Source organism: Typopeltis vanoorti, chromosome 23 (assembly GCF_054136105.1).
Source record: "Typopeltis vanoorti isolate ZY-2024b chromosome 23, IOZ_Tvanoo_1.0, whole genome shotgun sequence".
In the NCBI taxonomy this organism is placed as follows: Eukaryota; Metazoa; Arthropoda; class Arachnida; order Uropygi; family Thelyphonidae; genus Typopeltis; species Typopeltis vanoorti.
In genome coordinates this window covers 7052939-7072293 of record NC_143571.1, presented here as the reverse complement: position 1 = coordinate 7072293, position 19355 = coordinate 7052939, and the positions used below count along the sequence as shown (strand labels likewise).

General features: G+C 36.6%; 1 protein-coding gene across 1 annotated transcript in view; it reads right to left on the bottom strand.

The window, feature by feature from the left end:
* Positions 1 to 19355, bottom strand: part of LOC150093598 (tight junction protein 1-like) — a 712683-nt gene that overhangs the window by 121871 nt on the left and 571457 nt on the right. The window contains exon 32 of the mRNA XM_090413230.1: positions 230 to 841. Coding sequence (XP_090269356.1) covers positions 230 to 841 — 612 coding nt within the window. The remainder of the gene's footprint in view (positions 1 to 229; positions 842 to 19355) is intronic.

Below are 19355 nucleotides of genomic sequence, written 5' to 3'. Positions count from 1 at the left end.
TTCTTAAATTATAATTTCAAATTTTAATATAAACTATCCTGCGAAATTATAATTAAAAAAAAAATAAAATAAATAAGATTACACATACCAATCTTTTGCTAATTTCTGATGTCTGATTGGAGGTTTTAAGCATGATTTTATAGTTTTATAAATAAAATAGTTTAAAAATATGACAAACACTAAATAATGGAGATCTTTGGTATCAATTTAGGACTACACCTGAACTTACTTTGTTTCTTCACATCCAGTGGATAGAGACTGAGAGTCTGGTTTTTTGTACAGTTCAAATGCACTTCCCCTGTTTTCTCTATTGAACAAATCCAGTAAGTTAGGGGGTGGCGGTGGCAATGGAGGAGATGATTGTCCTGGTGAATTTTGTTTTAGATCATGTACATATGCTATATTATAATAAGGTTCTTCTACACCATTTGTCATAGGTAATTCTGAACTATCACTTTTCTCTTCTTTGGCTGTATAGCATGAATCATAGGCAAAGTCTGCATTATTACTTTGAGCAATATCAGTACCATTCTGCAAATAAGCCATTTTATTAATATCGAGATAAGGATAACTTTCACCATACTGAGAACTTAAAGTTTTCTGAGATAAAGATGAATCTGAAGGCAATGTTTTAGAATGGTATTGGGGTCGGACCATGTTGACAGTCTTAGGATTATTATTGTTATTTCTATTTGATAAAAAAGAAGAAATATCTGAAGGGGATCCTGAGATCATATCACTTGCCATAAGGGATACTTCTGCATTAGGTTCCTGTGTATTCCACTGTTTAGTCTGATAATGAGTGGGTTTAGGTGGTGGTACTGGACGACCATCTGCTAATCTGCAATTAATGAATATTTTCAGTCATTTTAATGTATGATAATGTTTTTAAAAATATAATTTAATTATACTGTGTATCATTAAAACACAGAAGTTTTCCAAAAAATAGTACAATAACATAACATTTTAGAGATTTATCATGGTTTTTAAAAAATCAGATGTATAAAATTTATACAAAAAAAGAAAAATCAGAGTTAGCATTAAGGTTTTGTAATATACTAAGCACCTCTATTTCATCTATCTCTAGACTCTCATCAGTCAGTGACACATTTGGCATTGTAATATCGAAACCAAGAAGGTACACTTTAGCAAAATGATCACTAACTCAACTATTTGATTTGCTTCTGTTAATTTCCTACCATCAACACTTATTAAAATCATGCTTTCACAGTTATTCCTCTTTTTACTTGCCACATAGCAAAAGAACTCCTTAGAATTTCTTTTGGACTCATCAGCTAGCTTCCATTCATAATTAGATTTGGCCTTCCTTATGATACAGGTCACCCTCCTTGCCTGTACCTTGTACTGCTCATGGGTATGCTGATCACTTTATCTTTATACTTCCTTCCTCCATAACCTTTTCTTTATACTTTTTCAACAACATTACTTTATCTGCAGCTCTTGCTTAATAATAATATGATTCATCCATCTTACTCCTAATTGATTTATCCTCCTGACTCTGGGGATATAGTCTGATACTGCTTTCCTTAAACACAGTTTGACAATTCCCACAAACCATCAAAATCTCTTCCTTCCAAATTCTCATGCCATAGCTTGTCATAATCACCAGCCTTGTAATTCAACATATATATCTTCTTAATAGAAAATTCATTTTACATGATCTCCAAGTGAAGATAATGCAACTAAATATTGATATATTCTCCAATACTATGACCAGATTCAATACTCTTGAATCTCTTGTCCCCTCCATTACATGCTGTCTCAGGTAATTATCTCTTAACAATTGTATAAACTCCATTTCCTTCCTTCCTTCCTTCCTTATGACAATACCTTCTCCCAATATATGTCAAAAGTTAAAATCTCCCATAATAAATAATTGACCTTCCCTCATTATGCAAATTTGCCAATGCATACTGGGGTGCTTAAGGATCAAACCTGTAAAACTGAGAGGAGACCTCCACACAGCCTTTAAAGGAATTCAGAGAACTGACCAGGAGATGAGGATTGGACATTAGTCCAATCCTCACCTTCTTGTGGTGCACCTTGTTAGACATCTACCTGGATACTGAATGAATGAGGACGGGCTGGCAATTTAGAATTTAGCCAAACAAATTGTATTCTTATTGGATTAAACCAAAATATAAAATGATGGCACAACATGACAGAATTTCATGCCGGCTGGGGCATTACCCGGTTAAACAAGGCCCCATTGTTTTTTGCAGGGAACCGGGGCAAACAGCAAAAAGTCAGCTACTGGAACAAATCTTAAAACACACCCCAACTCAACATCATCACAGTTCAAGATTGGTACTATCAGCATAAGAAGCCTGAATGGAGAAATGGAGCTAGCAGGAATTGGATAAGTACCACATTGACATAATAGGGGTGACTGAAACAAAAAAAGGGAAAAACTGATGAGATCTTCCTGAGCATTAAATACAAAATGTTATTTCAGGCAAATGACAATCAAGGAAAAGACAGAGTAGCCATAGTAATCAACACTAAATATGAGGCTAATCTTCTTGAATGGAAGGCAGTCTCAAGTAGAGTGATGTGGGCAAATATCAGAATAGGGAAACTGGACAATGAGACTTATTTGTACCTATGGTCCCACAGAAAGTTCTACTCAGGTAGAAGTGGAGAATTTTTTTGAGGCTTTGGAGAAAGCAACTCACACAATGAAAAAGGAAACGTTGGTCCTTGTTGGAGATCTAAATAGCAGAGCAGGAAATGATTGTCAGACATACAAAAATATTTTGGGAAAATTTGGAGAAAAGAGCAGCAAAGCTAATAATAATGGCAAAAACCTGTTGGATTTCTGCTCAGGACATGGACTGGTTATTACTAATACCATGTTCCAACATAAAAATGTGCAGAAATTCACATGGAGAGAAGAGACAAGGAATAAGATAAGTCTCATTGACTATGTTATTGTTGATAGTGATGTTTTCTCCCTAGTGCAGGACACCAGAGTGTACAGAGGATTTGAAATTGGAAGTGATCACCATTTAGCCTTGAGCAGGATGAAATCAAATGTCATATTGAAAATAGGAACACGAAAGAAAATTTTAAAGTGAATAAAAGTTGAGCAGCTCTCAGATATGAACTGTACACTAAAATACACAAACATTATTCAAGAAAAAATGAAAGAGTTTGAGAACAGGAAGCAAACCTTGGAGATTCAGTAGCAACCCTTAAAGAAAACACTGATTGATTCAGTCAGAGAGGCATTTGGTGAGGTTGTCTGCAAGGATAGAATAGTCAGAACCCCATAGTGGGCAAAGAAAGTTAAAGAGGCAGTGAGGGAAAAGAAGAAAGTATATCAAAAGTCGTGCAAATAAGTCAGCTTATACTCTTAAAGAATACACAGACAAATGTAAGAAAGTTAAACACGGTGTAAAACTAGCTAAACAAAAGTCACGGGAGGATTTTGGTAAGAACATAGAAAATAAATATCAAGAAGGTGGCAAGATATTCTGAAGGTTGTTCACGAAGCTCAGAAATGGAAGAAAGAGTGCTGCAAAAGGAATCAGAGATGATAAAGGTGACATGAAAACTAGAGAAAAAGATATCCTTAATGTATGGAGTAATTACTTTGAAAAATTGCTAAATGAAACAAGCAGTGGGAAAAACACTCAATAGGCATGCAGGCAGGAATACACATCCATACTTGAGGTAGAAAAAGCCATCAATGGCCTGAAATGTGGAAAGGCAGCAGGATCAGATGATATTCGACCAGAAATGCTGAAGTATGGTGGTATAAAAAAAAAGTCTTACAGTGACTGCACTGTATAGTTCAGAAGGCCTGGACAGAGGGAAAAATTCGGATGAATGGAGTAGAGCTCTCCTAGTACCCATACATAAAAAATAAAATAAAACTGAATGTAAGAATTAAACAGAGGTATTTCTGTACTGAATTTTCCTCATAAGATTTATGCACGTATACTTGAGAAATGGTTGAGAAGGATTGTGGAAGAAAAGCTTGGTGAAGATCAAGCTGAATTCAGGCCAAATAGAAGCAGTCAGGATCAGATCGTCACTTTACTACAAATAGTTGAGAAATCATGGGAATGATACAAAGATCTGTATTTAAGTTTTGTAGATCTGGAAAAGGCATATGACAAGGTGCCAAGAGAGAAGCTATTCAATACATGGTGTCAATGAGGCATTATATCAAGCAATACTTAGTCTTTATTCGAGTTGTAAGTTAGCAGTTAGAATTGAAGGAAGGAAGTAAAGGAAGGTGGTTTAATGTGAAATCTAGTGTCAGACAAGGATGTACATTATTCCCTCAGTTATTCATTATCTATATGGATAAAATTATGAAGGAAAGTGGTATTAAACCTGATATCAAAATTGGAGATGTTAATCTCAACTCTTTACCTTATGCAGATGATGTAAACTTCTAAATAAATCTGCTACAAGTGTGCAAGATTCCCTGACTAAATTGAATAACATAGCTGCAATAGATATGTTATGAAGGTAACAGGACAAAGACAATGAAAGGCAGAAGCATTGAAAACATCAACTGCACCGTGAATGGAGAACCTATAGAACAAGTAAAACATTTCAGCTACTTAGAACTATTTTAAATGAAGACAGTAAATTAAATATGGAAATAGACAACAGAATCAACAAAGCTGGTATGGTATGAAGTCAACTGAATAAATTTATATGGAATAAGACAGAAATTAGTCAAAACATTAAATTAGCTTTATACAAGACAGTGTTCAAACCAATTTTAACTTACGGATCTGAGAGCTGGGTCAGAAGTAAAACACTTGACCAATGACTAGAGACTGCAGATATGAGAGTCTTGAAAAAGATTAGGGGCGTGAACAAATGGCATCAATAGCAATATCATATTAAAAACGAGGATATTAGGAAACAACTTGACATTGTCAGCATCCAGGAATGCATTAGCAAAGCTAATCTCAAGTGGTATGGTCACTTAAATAGAATGGGTAAGAAAACATGAGCAAAACAAATGTTCCCTGCTAGGTTAGCAGGAAAAAGACCCAGAGGAAGACCAAAATATAGGTGGATGGATACAATAAAAAGTGCCTTAGACGATAGAAATATAAGATTTGATAATGTTGGAGTCTTGACAGGTTATAATAGACTGATTAGGAGGAAAATTGTTAGTAATGGTGTAAATTTTTCATGTAGTACTATCATATCCTGTATACCCCTTGAGGGTACATGGCAGGAATTTGATGATGATTCCAAAGAAAACCAGGACGTCCTCTTAATTCAACGATGCCTTCTAAGGCCAGAACAGGCGATGCTTGGCCTAAATCCTTGATACGTATGATGATGATGATGACCATCTTCATTCTCGTGCCCCCCCCCCCCCCCTCCCTCTCCCGGATTACATATTTCATCCTGTTGGTAACTATCTCACACTAAATAGCTTGAAAGGAACCACCCTCTGCATCCTGTCATGTTCTACTCCGTTTGGCTTCAACGCTTCGACTATTATTAGAAACTCCTCACTATTCTGTCTGCTCTGAAAATACCATATCCCTTACAATTTAATCCTATAGATATATCATTCTTAATCAAACAAATCTCACTAACTTCATAAGTATGCGCTATGTTCTAAAAAAAGAACAAACTCTTTAAATTGCATGCCAACAGAGAACATGCTGCGGCTACTGAGCACACCCAGCTGCAGGTTTTGACAACAAACTGCCATTTGCCCCGTTCTGCTATGAGATTAATCATCAAGTTACATCTGCTGAAGTGAGCATGTGCATAAACTGTTCATCGGATTAGTGAAAAAGTGACAATGAAAGAGCTTGAAGAACAATGTGTGTTTGTATGAAATTTTGCTGCAAACTTGGTAAAAAATTTACAGAGACATTTCATTTGCTTAATGAAGCATACAGGAAGGACTGTATGAACTGAACATAGTGCTATGAGTGGTTGAGGCATTTAAAAAGGGCAGAACGATGATGTTCGTTGTGTTTTTTGAGTGGAAATGCATTGTCCATTATGAATTTATACCACGTGGCCAGATGGTAAACAAAGAGTAGTACCAAGAAGTTTTAGTGTGTTTGAGGGATGCTGTGAACAGGAAGAGGCCTGAATTGTGGGGAAACCATACTTGGATGTTGCACCACAACATTGCATCACTCCTTATCTGCAGTTATATGGCAAAATATCAGACATCCATTGTGCCCCATTCACCCTATTCTCCAGACTTAGCCTGAGCAGACATTTTTCTGTTTCCCAAACTTAAAAACTGGAAGCACATCATTTCAAAACCATAGAGGAGATTCAGGAAAATGCGATAAGAGAAATGCACACATTACAGAAAGTGCATTCCAGGAAGCATTCCAACAATGGAAGAAACATTGGGAACGGTGTATTGTCAGTAGAGGGAAGTACTTTGAAGGGGGACAGTGTTGAAAAATGAGCAAGAAAGTCTTTATAGCAAAAGTTCATTCTTTTATTGAACACGCCTTGTATGCCATAAATGTTGCTTTATGTGTTGCAGGTGAGAGAACTGTAGACATAAGAATAAATGCAATATGCAATTATAAACAAATGTTTGAATAAAGTCCATGACCAATGAAAAAATGGATAGAAATTATGACAAATTATAGCATAAGCTCTCCATCCTACTTTCAGGGTGGAGACCTTATGCTATAGCTAAAGAGAATGAAGAGTAAAATAAAGCATGGATGAGGAAATTAGCGTTTTAAAGATTTTAATGTTAGCGAAAGAAAAGTTAGTAAGGTGAAAGATATGCCAAAGGATGATCGTGTGGCAGTGTATAAGGAGTCAATCTTTAGAGGTGTGGTGAATAATAGAGTGCAAAAGATGGGTTTTCTGGATGGAGGAATGTGTATATGAGCTTTGTATAGAAGAGATATGAAAGATTTAAAAAAATGAAAGGAGTATAAAAGGAGTTGTTGCAGCAAATGAATATCTAGGCTTAGGTTATAGTTCACACTCATAATTAGGGGTTTAAAGATTTTGAATAATGAAATGAATATAGCATAAATTCAAAAAATACCAAACTTTTCCTATAAAGTCTTTATTGCTCATTTTACAACATTTTAAGCACTATCCCTTTCTAAGTAATCCCCTCTACTAGTAATACACTATTCCCAACGTTTCTTGCATTGTTGGAATGCTTCCTGGAATGTGCTTTCTGATGGAATGCAGTTCTCACATTTTCCTGAATATCCTTTATGGTTTGGAAATTATGTCCTTTCAAAGTGGTTTTAAGTTTGGGAAACAGGAAAAGTCTGCTGTGGCTAAGTTCAGAGAACAGAGTGGATGGGGCACATTGAATGTTTTGCCATATAACTGCAGATGAGGAGCGATGCATTGTTGTGGTGCAACATCCAAGTATGGTTTTCCAACAATTCAGGCCTCTTCCTGTGCACAGCATCTCTCAAATGCCAAAACTTCCTGGTACTACTCTTTGTTTACCATTTGACCACATGGCACAAATTCATAATGGACAATGCCTTTCCAATCAAAAAACATAACAAAGCAATTGAAATGTCTGTGTAAAAGTTTCACCAAGTTTGAAGCAAAATTTCACACACACACACACACACACACACACACACACACACACACACACACACACACACACACACACACACACACACACACACACACACACACGCACGTTGTTCTTCAAGGCTTTTTCATTGTCACTTTGTCACTAATCCAATGAACAGCTTGTGCACATACTCACTTTTCAGCAGATATAACTCGACAACTAATGCTCATAGTAGAATGGGGCAAATGGCAGTTTGTTGTCAAAACCTGCCGCTAGGTGTGCTCAGTAGTCACAGCACACTCTTTGTGCTGGTTGGTGCACTATTTAAAAAGTTTGGTCTTTTTTTGAACACACCTGGTAATTAAAAATAAATTTAATATTAATTAAATTATGGGGATATTAAATCCCACATCGTTTTAAAACCGAATAAGAAACTCAAAGATTGGAATCATCAGAGAGTTTCATGCCGAATATAGTATAAAAAACTATAAAAGTATCGGCGAATACTAGCGTGAGCTAAATGCAAGTAGTCCTAGAACGTAGTACAAACCCGGGCAACTCGTTGCAAAGGTGGGGAAAGTTCTGATCGCTATTCTTGGTATTTTCCATAATGTAAAAACACATTTCCTAGGAAATGCATGCTGTTATTACATTATGGTGGGAGGTCACTACCCAGACCGGTTTCAGCTTTTATTGAGGCTTCATCAGTGAGTAGCTAGACCAATTAATACCAAAGGGTATAGTGAAAAGAACTTATATACTCTGCTATACGAGTTGTCCAAAAGGTGCACCCATTAAGTTACTTAAATATAAAGAGCCAACAGGCTTCGTTTCGGCGATATAAACATTAATTAAATTAAGGGGATATTAGATCCCACATCGTTTTAAAATCGAACAAGAAACTCAAAGATTGGAATCATCAGAGAGTTTCATGCCAAATATAGTATAAAAAACTATAAAAGTATCAGCGAATACTAGCGTGAACTGAATGCAAGTAGTCCTAGAACGTGTTTGTACTACGTTCTAGGACTACTTGCATTCAGTTCACGCTAGTATTCGCTGATACTTTTATAGTTTTTTTATACTATATTTGGCATGAAACTCTCTGATGATTCCAATCTTTGAGTTTCTTGTTCGATTTTAAAACAATGTGGGATCTAATATCCCCTTAATTTAATTAATGTTTATATCGCCGAAATGAAGCCTGTTGGCTCTTTATATTTAAGTAAAATAAATTTAATAGTTTCTATATTTTTGTCTCTGTCACATCTCTGTGATGCATCTTCAGAGATGCAATATTAAAACTGTAACATCACATTTTCATTGCCAGGTGAAATACCCACTTTGCTTATTGGAGACCTTAAGTGGTTGTTGCTATGTTTGGTTCCTGGAGCAAGGATTCAAGTTTCTGTGCTGCCAAACTTCTACATGCAGTGTGAGTGATACCCATGGAGGGCATGCCAAACATGCTGCAGAGATCCAATCCCTCTCCATCGGTTCCATAGGCTGTCTGTCAGTTAGTGTATGGGACAAAACCAGATCATGATGCATTTTTAGAGACTTTCTAATCAACTGGCACATGAGCTTGCTGCCATCTACACTGCCAGGTTGTACCTAGAGGGAGGCTATGTAATGGTATGTGGGGGCACTGTTGAGGTCACGGTATGGTTTGAAGACTGGATCCTGTCTGTATGGGTGACATGTTCAAGAGTCTATTTTTCTTCCACTGGATGTTCCCCTTCTCTTTTTCTTTTCACCTTTTTAAACATCAAATATTAAAGTAAGTCTGAATAATTATTGTGTCTCTGCAGGCAAATTAAAAAATAAATCTTCCTTCAAAATTCTCCCAAAACATTTAATCTAAAAAATTTTGCATATTCACTTTACCAACACCTGTGGCATCAACAGTGACTTAAATGACATGCATCATCACCTGCAAGCATCAAAACCTCAACTTTTTCTGACTGAATCCCAAATTTCTATTACATCAAACACAGTCCATCTTAATTATCCAATTATTACATCCTGTGTGATTCCTTCTACCACGAGTGCTTGTGTCTTTGTACAACCCGCTATTCCTTGCCAAAGGATGCGTAATCTAGAATCTCAAATTTTTGACCTCCCGTGGCTTAAAATTTCTTTGTCACATTTTGTTTCATTTGTCTGCTGCCTCTTCCTTCCTTCCAATTCTGAAAACCATTCTCTCTATCACTTCCTATCTTTGAAGCTTGATTTCATTCATCCTGAATTTCTGAACAGTAAAGTCACCTTCTTGGTGATTTCAATGTCCACAATTCTAATTGGCTTCCTTTTTTGAATTTCACTGAACAAGCTTGAAGAGAGGCAGAGATTTTTGCTGTAAGCAATGACTAAAAACAGATTATTCATCTCCCTACTAGAATTCCCCACTTCACTTACCCAACATTCTGGATCTCCGCTTATAAACTAGTTCTCCATCCAGGTTCTCTGTTCAGATGACTGCTCCTCTAGGAGATTTAAATTACAATCTCATCCAAGTTTTATCTCTGGTGGAACATCCTTCAAGCATTCATGACCTCACATGCTCTGACATTACAACGATGTCAATTGTGTGTGTGTGTGGGGGGGGGGGGGGGGGGCTTATAGGACTTATGCCCCACCTTTCCTTGGTTGTTGTGCTCTTGTTACAAAAATAATCCATGCTGGAATAGAAACTTTTATTAATCACTGTGTTCAAATTTTCCACCTCATATCTAAACCATGATTCTCTATAAGTATGCCAGGACAGTCCAAGAAAAGCAAACAACCTATCACAAGTGGCTTGAGACCAAAACACTAGCTTCATAGCTTACACAGTTGCCTGCAACACTTGTAAACCATTAAAATGCAACGCCTAACTTCAAAAAAAGGATAAATGTAGAAAACTTTCTGCTTGTATCACTAGCAGTCGTGGCTTCTGATCCCTCACCAAAGGCTACTGGGCACAATTTTTCATCTGGGCTACCTCCTCTTTCTCACTGTAACAGTAGCATTGCATCATAACCTGAAGGCTGATGTCCCTGGCTTCTTCTCTTCCAACTTTTCCATAGACGACCATAGTAAATTGCCTTCTTCTTTGCCTAGAACAATGCACTCACCTCTGTGACTTTCTGCCAGGAGGACATCAGGAGAATCTTAAAAAACTTGGATACCCCAAAGGCAGCTGGTTCTAATAGAATCCCACCATTAAACGTGTGGACAGACTTATGTGTTCATCGAACATGTTGTTTATTTTTTTACGGTATATATTAGAACACAGAAACTAAGCAAATAACTGCTGATATTTCGCTGGTGTTATAACCAGCATCTTCAGAGCACAAAAACACAGTTTTTTTAAACTGTGTTTGTTTGTTTAACCAGTCTGCTGATTACACCATGTTGTCATAGTCTCGCGTATTGTAACAAACTGTGTTTTTGTGTTCTGAAGATGCTGGTTATAACACCAGCGAAATATCAGCAATAAGTTAATAAATTAATTATTTACTTAGTTTCTGTGTTCTAATATATACCGTAAAAAAAAAATAAACAACAGAATCCCACCCATTGTGTTCTTGAACTAACACCTGTTCTTTATCATCTATGACCTGAATTGTACTCAGCTGGCATCCACCCTACACATTGGAAGCAAGCTCTTAATTGGAATAGCTTGATTTTAGTTGTGGTGAATGCAGATAGTGCAAATGAATTCAAAAAAAGGTATGAGATGTGGTGTTAGTGATATGTAACCTTCTTGGTGATTCCCTGACTCCCTTTAGTTCTCTTGTAGTAGTAATAATAAGTTGTAATATAATGATAAAGGTTGAATAAAAGCTGAAAAGGTTGTCTACAAAATGGTAAAGATATGAATGATTGATATTTCTTATTGTGTGAATGATCTGAAAAATGATATGATGAATGAAAAAAAAAAAAAAAAAAAAGAAATTCTTTTAAAACTTAGTAAAAATTCCCATAGATGACTGAACATATGATTTAACTTAACAGAATCACAGGATATGAATGGATTAACAATCTTATGATGCAATAGCCATTTTAATCAACATTCACATACTGGCCACTTACTTAGAAACCTTTATGCAGATGTATGTAAACATCACTCATGCAGCATATGTGCAAAATACTTGGTCATGTGCATCACCATGTGTTCTAGGTAACTATGTAAGGATGTTGCTTGTCAGTAACTGTCAATAGTGTTGATCACAATGGGCAAAACAAAGGATCGGAGTTTGAGAAAAGACGTGGGTGTGGGTGCTCTTCTGGCTGGAGACAAGATTTTGAAAACAGCAGAGATGACTGATTTCTCAAAAGGTGAAGATATCTCAGGTATGTAGTCAGTGGAAAAATAGCCCACATTGCTTGTCTAAGTAGCATAACTGTGGTCCTAGGACATTTGGTCAGGAACGAGATCACTGTCATCTGAGAAAGCATGTATGGACAAACAGAATTTCCAATGGTACAGCAATTGACTGAAGCATTTAATGAAGGCTGTTCCAAACCCATATCTCACCAAACTATGCACAGGGTGAAGAGGATCAGAACTGGCAGTCAATGCCTATAAGAAAACTGCTGATTTCTGCTAAGGACCAGAAAATTTATCTATGGTAGCATCAGGAACATTGTGACTGGACACTGGAAAAAAGTCATGTGGTCTGATGAGTCACGGTATATCTTGTTTTGTACTGTGTTAGGTAGATAGTTTGGTGGAAGCCACATGAAGCAATGAACTCACTTTGCCTTGCACAACTCAAGGTTCTGGAGGTGGTGTGGGGCATGTTCTGTTGGTATAGAATGGATCCCCTGATATTGCTGAAAGGTCAGGTGTCTTCCAAGACATATCTGATCATTGTTGCTAATCAACTCCTAATCAGATATTCCTTGTGGTAATTTTTATCCAGAGGCGATGGTTGTTTCATGAATAGCAATGCTATGTCCATCATGCAAAAATTGTTCAACAATGGTTCAGCAAGCACGACAACAACTTCCAAGATCTTCATTGGCCACAACAAAGTCTGGATCTGAACCGCATTGAGAATGTATGGAACATGTTATAAAAACAGATCAGGGAGTAAATCTGATGTCAGAATTGATGTAGATGAACAGAAGGTACAGAAGCATACTGAAAAAGATCAATGTGAATACAGGTAACAGGACTGCATAGCATGTTGATTCATTTATTACATGAATGTGCAAGAAACTTTTCATTACTTCTGATGAATTTGTTCAATTTAAGTTTTCAGCTCTGGAAGGGTTCCACAGGAGTGGAAAGAGGGTAACAGAGTTTCAGATAAGGGTGGCTCGAAGACAAAAGCAAAAAATTACAGACCAACTGACATCTGAGGAGTAGTGGTTAAAATTTTAGAAAAGTTGGTTTATGGTAAAATTCATCACTAGGTGGATAGGAATATTATATTCTATAGTGTGCAGCATGGCTTTGATTGGAAAAAGTAGGTCCTTGGAAATTTATTAACATTTCATAATTGAGTGACAGCAGCATTAGACTACACCTTAATACTGCTGAACCTTGTGAAGGCATTTGGGCATATCCATTCCCATTTGAGAGTGGGAATGGATATGAAGCTGGTAGCATGGATAAGGGGCTGGCTGTCAGACAAACAGACTGATACCAAAGAGTAGTGTATAGTGGAGTGGAATCTAGAAGAATGAGGGTGACTACTTGAGTACCCCAGGGACATGGACTAGGGCCATTATTCTTTTATTTGTATATTAATGATATAGAAAAAGGGAGATAAAGGAGATTTAAAGGGAGATATTCAGTTTGCTGATGCAAAACTGAGTAGGGTAACAGTTGATAAAGGTGATATATATATATCATACTGAACAAGTCCCAACAAACTCAACGTCAGCAGAGATCAAGATTGGAACCATCAACATAAGACACATCTATGGAAAGGAAATGGAGCTAGCAGAAGAACTGGAAGTACCAGATCAGTATAATAGGTGTTACTAAAACAAAGAAGACAAAAACAAGCGAGATCTTTCTGAGCAACAAATATAATATTATATTCAGGCAATAACAATCAGGGAAAAGAAGGAGTAGCCATAATATAAACACTAAATATGATGATAATCTTTTTGAATGGTAGGCAATATGAAGTAGTATGTGGGCTAATATCAGATTGGAGAACTGGACAATGAGACTTATTGTGCTTATGGTCCCACAGAAGAAGTGGAGGAATTTTTCGAGGCATTAGAGAAGGTAGCTGACACAACATAAAATGAAAAGATGGTCCTTGTTGGAGATCTAAACAGCAGAGTAAGAAATTATTACTAAACATATCAGAATGTTTTCGGAAAATTTGGAGAAAAAAGCAAAACTAATAATAATGATAAGTACCTGCTAGATTTCTGCTCAGGACATGGACTAGTTATTACTAACACCATGTTCCAACATGAAAATGTGCACAAATTCATGGGGAGAGAAGATGCATGGAATAAGAAATGTCTCATTGACTATGTTATTGCCAACGGTGATGTTTTTCCAGTGGTTCATGACACAAGAGTATACAGAGGATTTGAAATTGAAAGTGATCGCCATTTAGTGTTGAGCAAGATAAAATTGAACTTCATATTGAAAAGGACATTGTGTAAGAAGGTTTTGAAATGAATCAAAGCTGAACAGCTATCAGATGTGAACTGTAGACTCAAATACACTAACAATATTCAAGAAAAACTGAAAAAGTTTGAAAACAACTTTGAACCAACCGTTGGTGATACAGTGGAAAAGCATGTGGTAAGGTAATCTGCAAGGAGAAAAAAACCCAAACTCCACGGTGGACTCGGGAAGTTAAAGAGGCAGTCAAGGAAAAGAAGAAAGTATATTGAAAATTCCTGACAAGTCAGCTTGTGCTCTTAGGGAATGCAAAGAAAAATGTAAAAAAATCTAATTATTGTGTAAAATTAATAAACAAAAGACTTTGGTAAAAACAAAGAAAATAAATATCATGAAAATCGCAAAATACTCTGGAGACTATTGAAAAGCTCAGAAAGTGGAAAGAGCATACTGAAAAAGGAATCAGTGATGATAAAGAGGACATGAAAACTGAAGATAAAGATATTCTTGAAGTATGGCATAAATACTTTGAAAGATTGCTAAATGAAACAAGCAGTGACAGCATGGTGGCAAAAAAACACTCAACTGAAATGCCATCTGGAATTTGTATTTCTGCTTCAAAGTGAAAAAAGGTATCACAAACCCAAAATGTGGAAAGGCAGCTGGAATAGATGATATTCGAACAGAAATGCTAAAATATAGAGATATAAAAGTTTTACGGTGGCTGTACTGCATAATTCAGAAGGCCTGATCAGAGGGTCAAATTCCAGATGATTGGAGTAGAGTGTTCATAGTACCCATCTTTAAAAAAAGGGAATAAAGCTGAATGTGAGAATTACAGAAAAAAAGAGTATACTCTTTCCACCATTTCCGAGGAATTTTTCCAGCGAGTGTTCCTGGTAAGATTTATGCAAGTATTCTTGAGAAATGGCTAAGAACAATTGTGAAGGAGAAGCTTGGAGAAGAAAATGCTGGGTTCAGGCCAAAAAGAGGTTGTTAGCATCAGATTTTCAATTTAAGACAAATAGTTGAGAATTCATGGGAATATAACAAGGGTCTGTATTTAAGTTTTGTAGATCTGGGAAAGGCATATGACAAGAGTATATAGTCTCTCTATATGAGTTGTACATCAGCACTTAGAATTGAAGGTGATACAGGAAGATGGTTTGATGTTAAGTCAAGTGTGTGACAAGGGTGTACATTATCTTCGCTGTTTGTCATCATCTATATGGATCACATTATGAAGGAAAGTGGGATTAAACTTGATATCAAAATTGGATAAGTTAATCATGGCTCTTTACTTTCTGCAGATGATGTTATACTTCTAAATAAATTCAGGACAAGTCTGCAGGATATCCTGACCAAACTGAGAGCATAAAAAAGAAAGACAATGAAAGCAGGTAGAAATATTGAAACATCAACTGCATCCTGAATAATGAAGCTATAGTATAAGTAAAATAGTTCAGCAATTTAGCCACAATTTTTAGTAAAGATGGCAAATTACATTTAGAAATACAAAGCAGAATTAGCAAAACTGGTATGGGAGGAAGTCAACTGAATAAATTTATATGGAATAAGAGAGAGAGAGAGAGAGAGATTATTCAAAACACTAAACTAGCAGTATACAGGACAGTGTTCAAACCAATTTTGACTTATGGATTTGAGGGCAGGTTAGCAATAAAATTCTTGATCAAAGACTGAAGGGCACCAATATCAGAGTCTTGAGAAAGATCAGTCCCCTGATCTTTCTCAGGAATCTTGGGTGGTATGGCCACTTAAACAGAATGGGAGAGGAAAGATTAGCTAAACAAGTGTTCTTTGTCAGGATGGCAGGAAAAAAGACCCAGAGATCACATTATGAAGGAAACTATCAATCCACCAAGATGTAGGTGGATTGATAGTAAAAAGTGCCTTAGAAGACAGAAATGCAAGTTCTGATAATATTGGAATGTTGACATATAACTGGATAATTTGGAGAAAAATTGTTGATAGGAAGTTAATAATAATGTAACTTTTCATGTAGTAGTATTGATATCATAAGATCCTGTACATCCCCTGAAGCTATATGTCAGGAATTTAATGGTGATGATGATGATATATCATATTACAGGATGATTGAAATATATTTTCAGTAGTGTGGGAAAAGGATGAGGATAATGGTTGTAAGTTTAATATTGCAAAAATGTAGGGTTATGCAATTCAGTTTCAAAATGTTACATGCTGTCCATCACACTGATGGTACTAGATTGCAGGTAATCAATAAGGCTAGGGAATTGGTGGTAATGGTAGACTTTATCCATCTATATAAGGGCTATGATTTGGCTGTATCTTCACATTGTGTACAGCAGGTGTTATCAATGCATGGCCCACGGGCCACCTGTGGCCTGCGGAGCTCTTTGCCGTGGCCCGCAGGCCATTTAAAAAAAATAACTACTTAACATTAAAACGTGATTAAATAAAAAATAATTTCAATAATTTCCACATTAAAAATTTCAATGAAGCCTGTGGGCCACTAAGCTATACTGTGGTATTTAGAATTATAAGATGCTTTCCAGATTCACAAGGAACGCTGTGCGTTTGATACTTTACATAAAATCCTATAAAAATAAATATTAAATAGACATGCTTCTTCAGCCATCTACCAGCACCAAGCAGTACTTAAGTACTAGTACTAACGTCGCAGGTAGATGGGCTGAAGCAGTAGTTCATTCGAGAGCACTGTCTAGTGCCTTCCAGATACACCTCAAAGGTTCTCGATACTTCGTTATTTTCATATAAATACAAGAGAATCTCATCCACAGTCAGTCAGTCATTCAGTCATGAACAGTGTGATATTCGTGCATATGGTGTATGCAGGTTCATCGTGTCAGCCATAGCCTATTGTGGTTTTATATTGACAGACTTTTTTCATTAGTGTGAGACATATTTGGTGGATAATAACCGTTAAACTGCCATTTTGGATCATTTTTTGGGTTCACCTTCTCACTATGGCATCTACGAGTGAAAAGCGTAAATCAAGTTATTCTTGTTGAGTTTTTAATGAGTGGACCAATTAGTAATTTTGGTCCACTCATTAAAGTGGACCAATTTGTACTTTTTTTGCACTGATCGACGATAATCTCGTGTGTTTAATTTGTCGTGAGTCAGTGTCAGTATCAAAAGAATACAATATAAAACGAACTATGAGACAAAGCATGCATCCAATTTCACCTTCAAGGGTGGCTTCGTGTGGACAAAGTGAACTGTCTCCAAATTGATTTAAAATACCAGTAGGGTACATTTAAAAGGCAGAGGGAAGAGAGCGAAGCATGCATCAAAGTAAGTTATGTAATAGCAGCAAAAATTGCTAAAAAATCAAAAGCCTTCTTGGATGGCGAGTTTGTGAAAGAGTGTCTCATTGCTGCTGGGATATCCTTGCCCAAATAATAAGGAAGTGTTTAAAAAACTGATTTTATCTGGGTTAACTGTAGCACGATGTGTCGAAAAACTTGCCAATGACATCGAAGAAACTTAAAAAAAACGGTTGTCCGAATTTACGTCATATTCACTTGTTTTAGATGTGAAGTATACAGCACAACTGGCTATCTTTGTCCATGGCATTCATCAACATTTCAATGTGACAGAAGAACTGCTAGCATTCATACCTATGAAGGGAACGACAAAAGGCACTGATATTCTTAAAGCCACCAAGAAAACACTCCAGCACTTCAACCTTAGCTTAACCAACCTCGAGGGTGTGGTAACTGATGGTACCCTTCCTATGGTGGGAAACAATGAAGGGTTTGTTGCGCTGCTATGGAAAGAACTGGAACCAGAAGGAAAAGATTTTGCCCATTACCACTGTTTAATCCACCAGGAGAATTTGTGGTGAAACCTATTGGATTTGAGAATGTCATGAAAGTTATTGTGACTGTCTTCAACATTATTAGGGCAAGAGGAATTGAATCATCATCAATTCCAAGAGTTTTTGACTAAGAGTGCAAAGCGGATCACGGTGATGTGGTTTATTATAGTGATGTGCGTTGGTTGAGCAAAGGGAAGGTTCTTAAAAGAGTCTTTGACTTAAGGAGCGAAATACGGCAGTTCATGAAAACCAAGGGGAATCCGATTGTGGAATTTAACAATCCGAAGTGGATGACAGACTTTACCTTTGTGACTGACATCTCACTGCATATGAATGACCTAAATACATGGCTACAATCCAAAGATCAACTAGTGCACACTCTGTTTGATTACATCAAAGCTTTTGTGGTCATTCTGTGGTCGCAAAAAAAGATTTAACTCATTTTCAGCTTCTTGCTGAGTCCAACTGTTCGTCTCTTGATGAATACGCTACAAAATTAGCCATGTTGCAAAGTGAGTTCGAAGAGAGATTTAGTGATTTTTGTAACCAACAGTCTTCTTTAGATTTATTTTCAATGCCATTCAGTGTCAATGCTGCCAAAATGCCAGGCTCAGTACAAATGGAGCTGCTTGAACTCCAAAACAATTCTTCTTTGAGAGAAAAAATTATTCAATGTGCCCTTGCTTACATTTTACAAAGACTACATTTCTGATGACGCATTCCCTTATCTTTGCCGGCATGCTTTGAAGAAGTGCACTTTGTTAGGAAGCACATATTTATGTAAGCAGTTCTTCTCCAGAATGAAGCATGTGAAGTCCAAGACAAGAACTCAGATTATGAACCAACAACTCGAGAATACTCTGCGCATAGCGCCTTCCAACATTGACAAGCTGATCAAGGTAAAACATTGCCAGGTTGCCCATTGACATTGTAAAAAATGAATGTTTTCTTCATTAAATTATCTTTTTTCAAGTATTGATTGTATTTACTTATCATGAACCCGACTCCTACCTACGCTCTTAAAGCTGAGTTTATTTTTATAGGATTTTATGTAAAGTATCAAATGCATATCATTCCTTGTGAATCTGGAAAGCATCTTACAATTCTAAATACCGCAGTATAGCTTAGTGGCCCACGGGCTTCATTGAAATTTTTAATGTGGTCCACACTGTCTGAAAGGTTGAAGACCCCTGATGTACAGATTTAGTCACCAGGGTTATTTAGTGACCAAGAGGCAATGGAGAGGATTCAGAGATGAGTGAGCAAGCTGGTGATAAGTTTGTGAATCACGGTGTATGATAAGTTGGTGGTGTGTGGGTTACAAAGATAGTTGATAAGTAGAAAAGAGGGTACAAGATAGAAGCATATAAGATATAAAA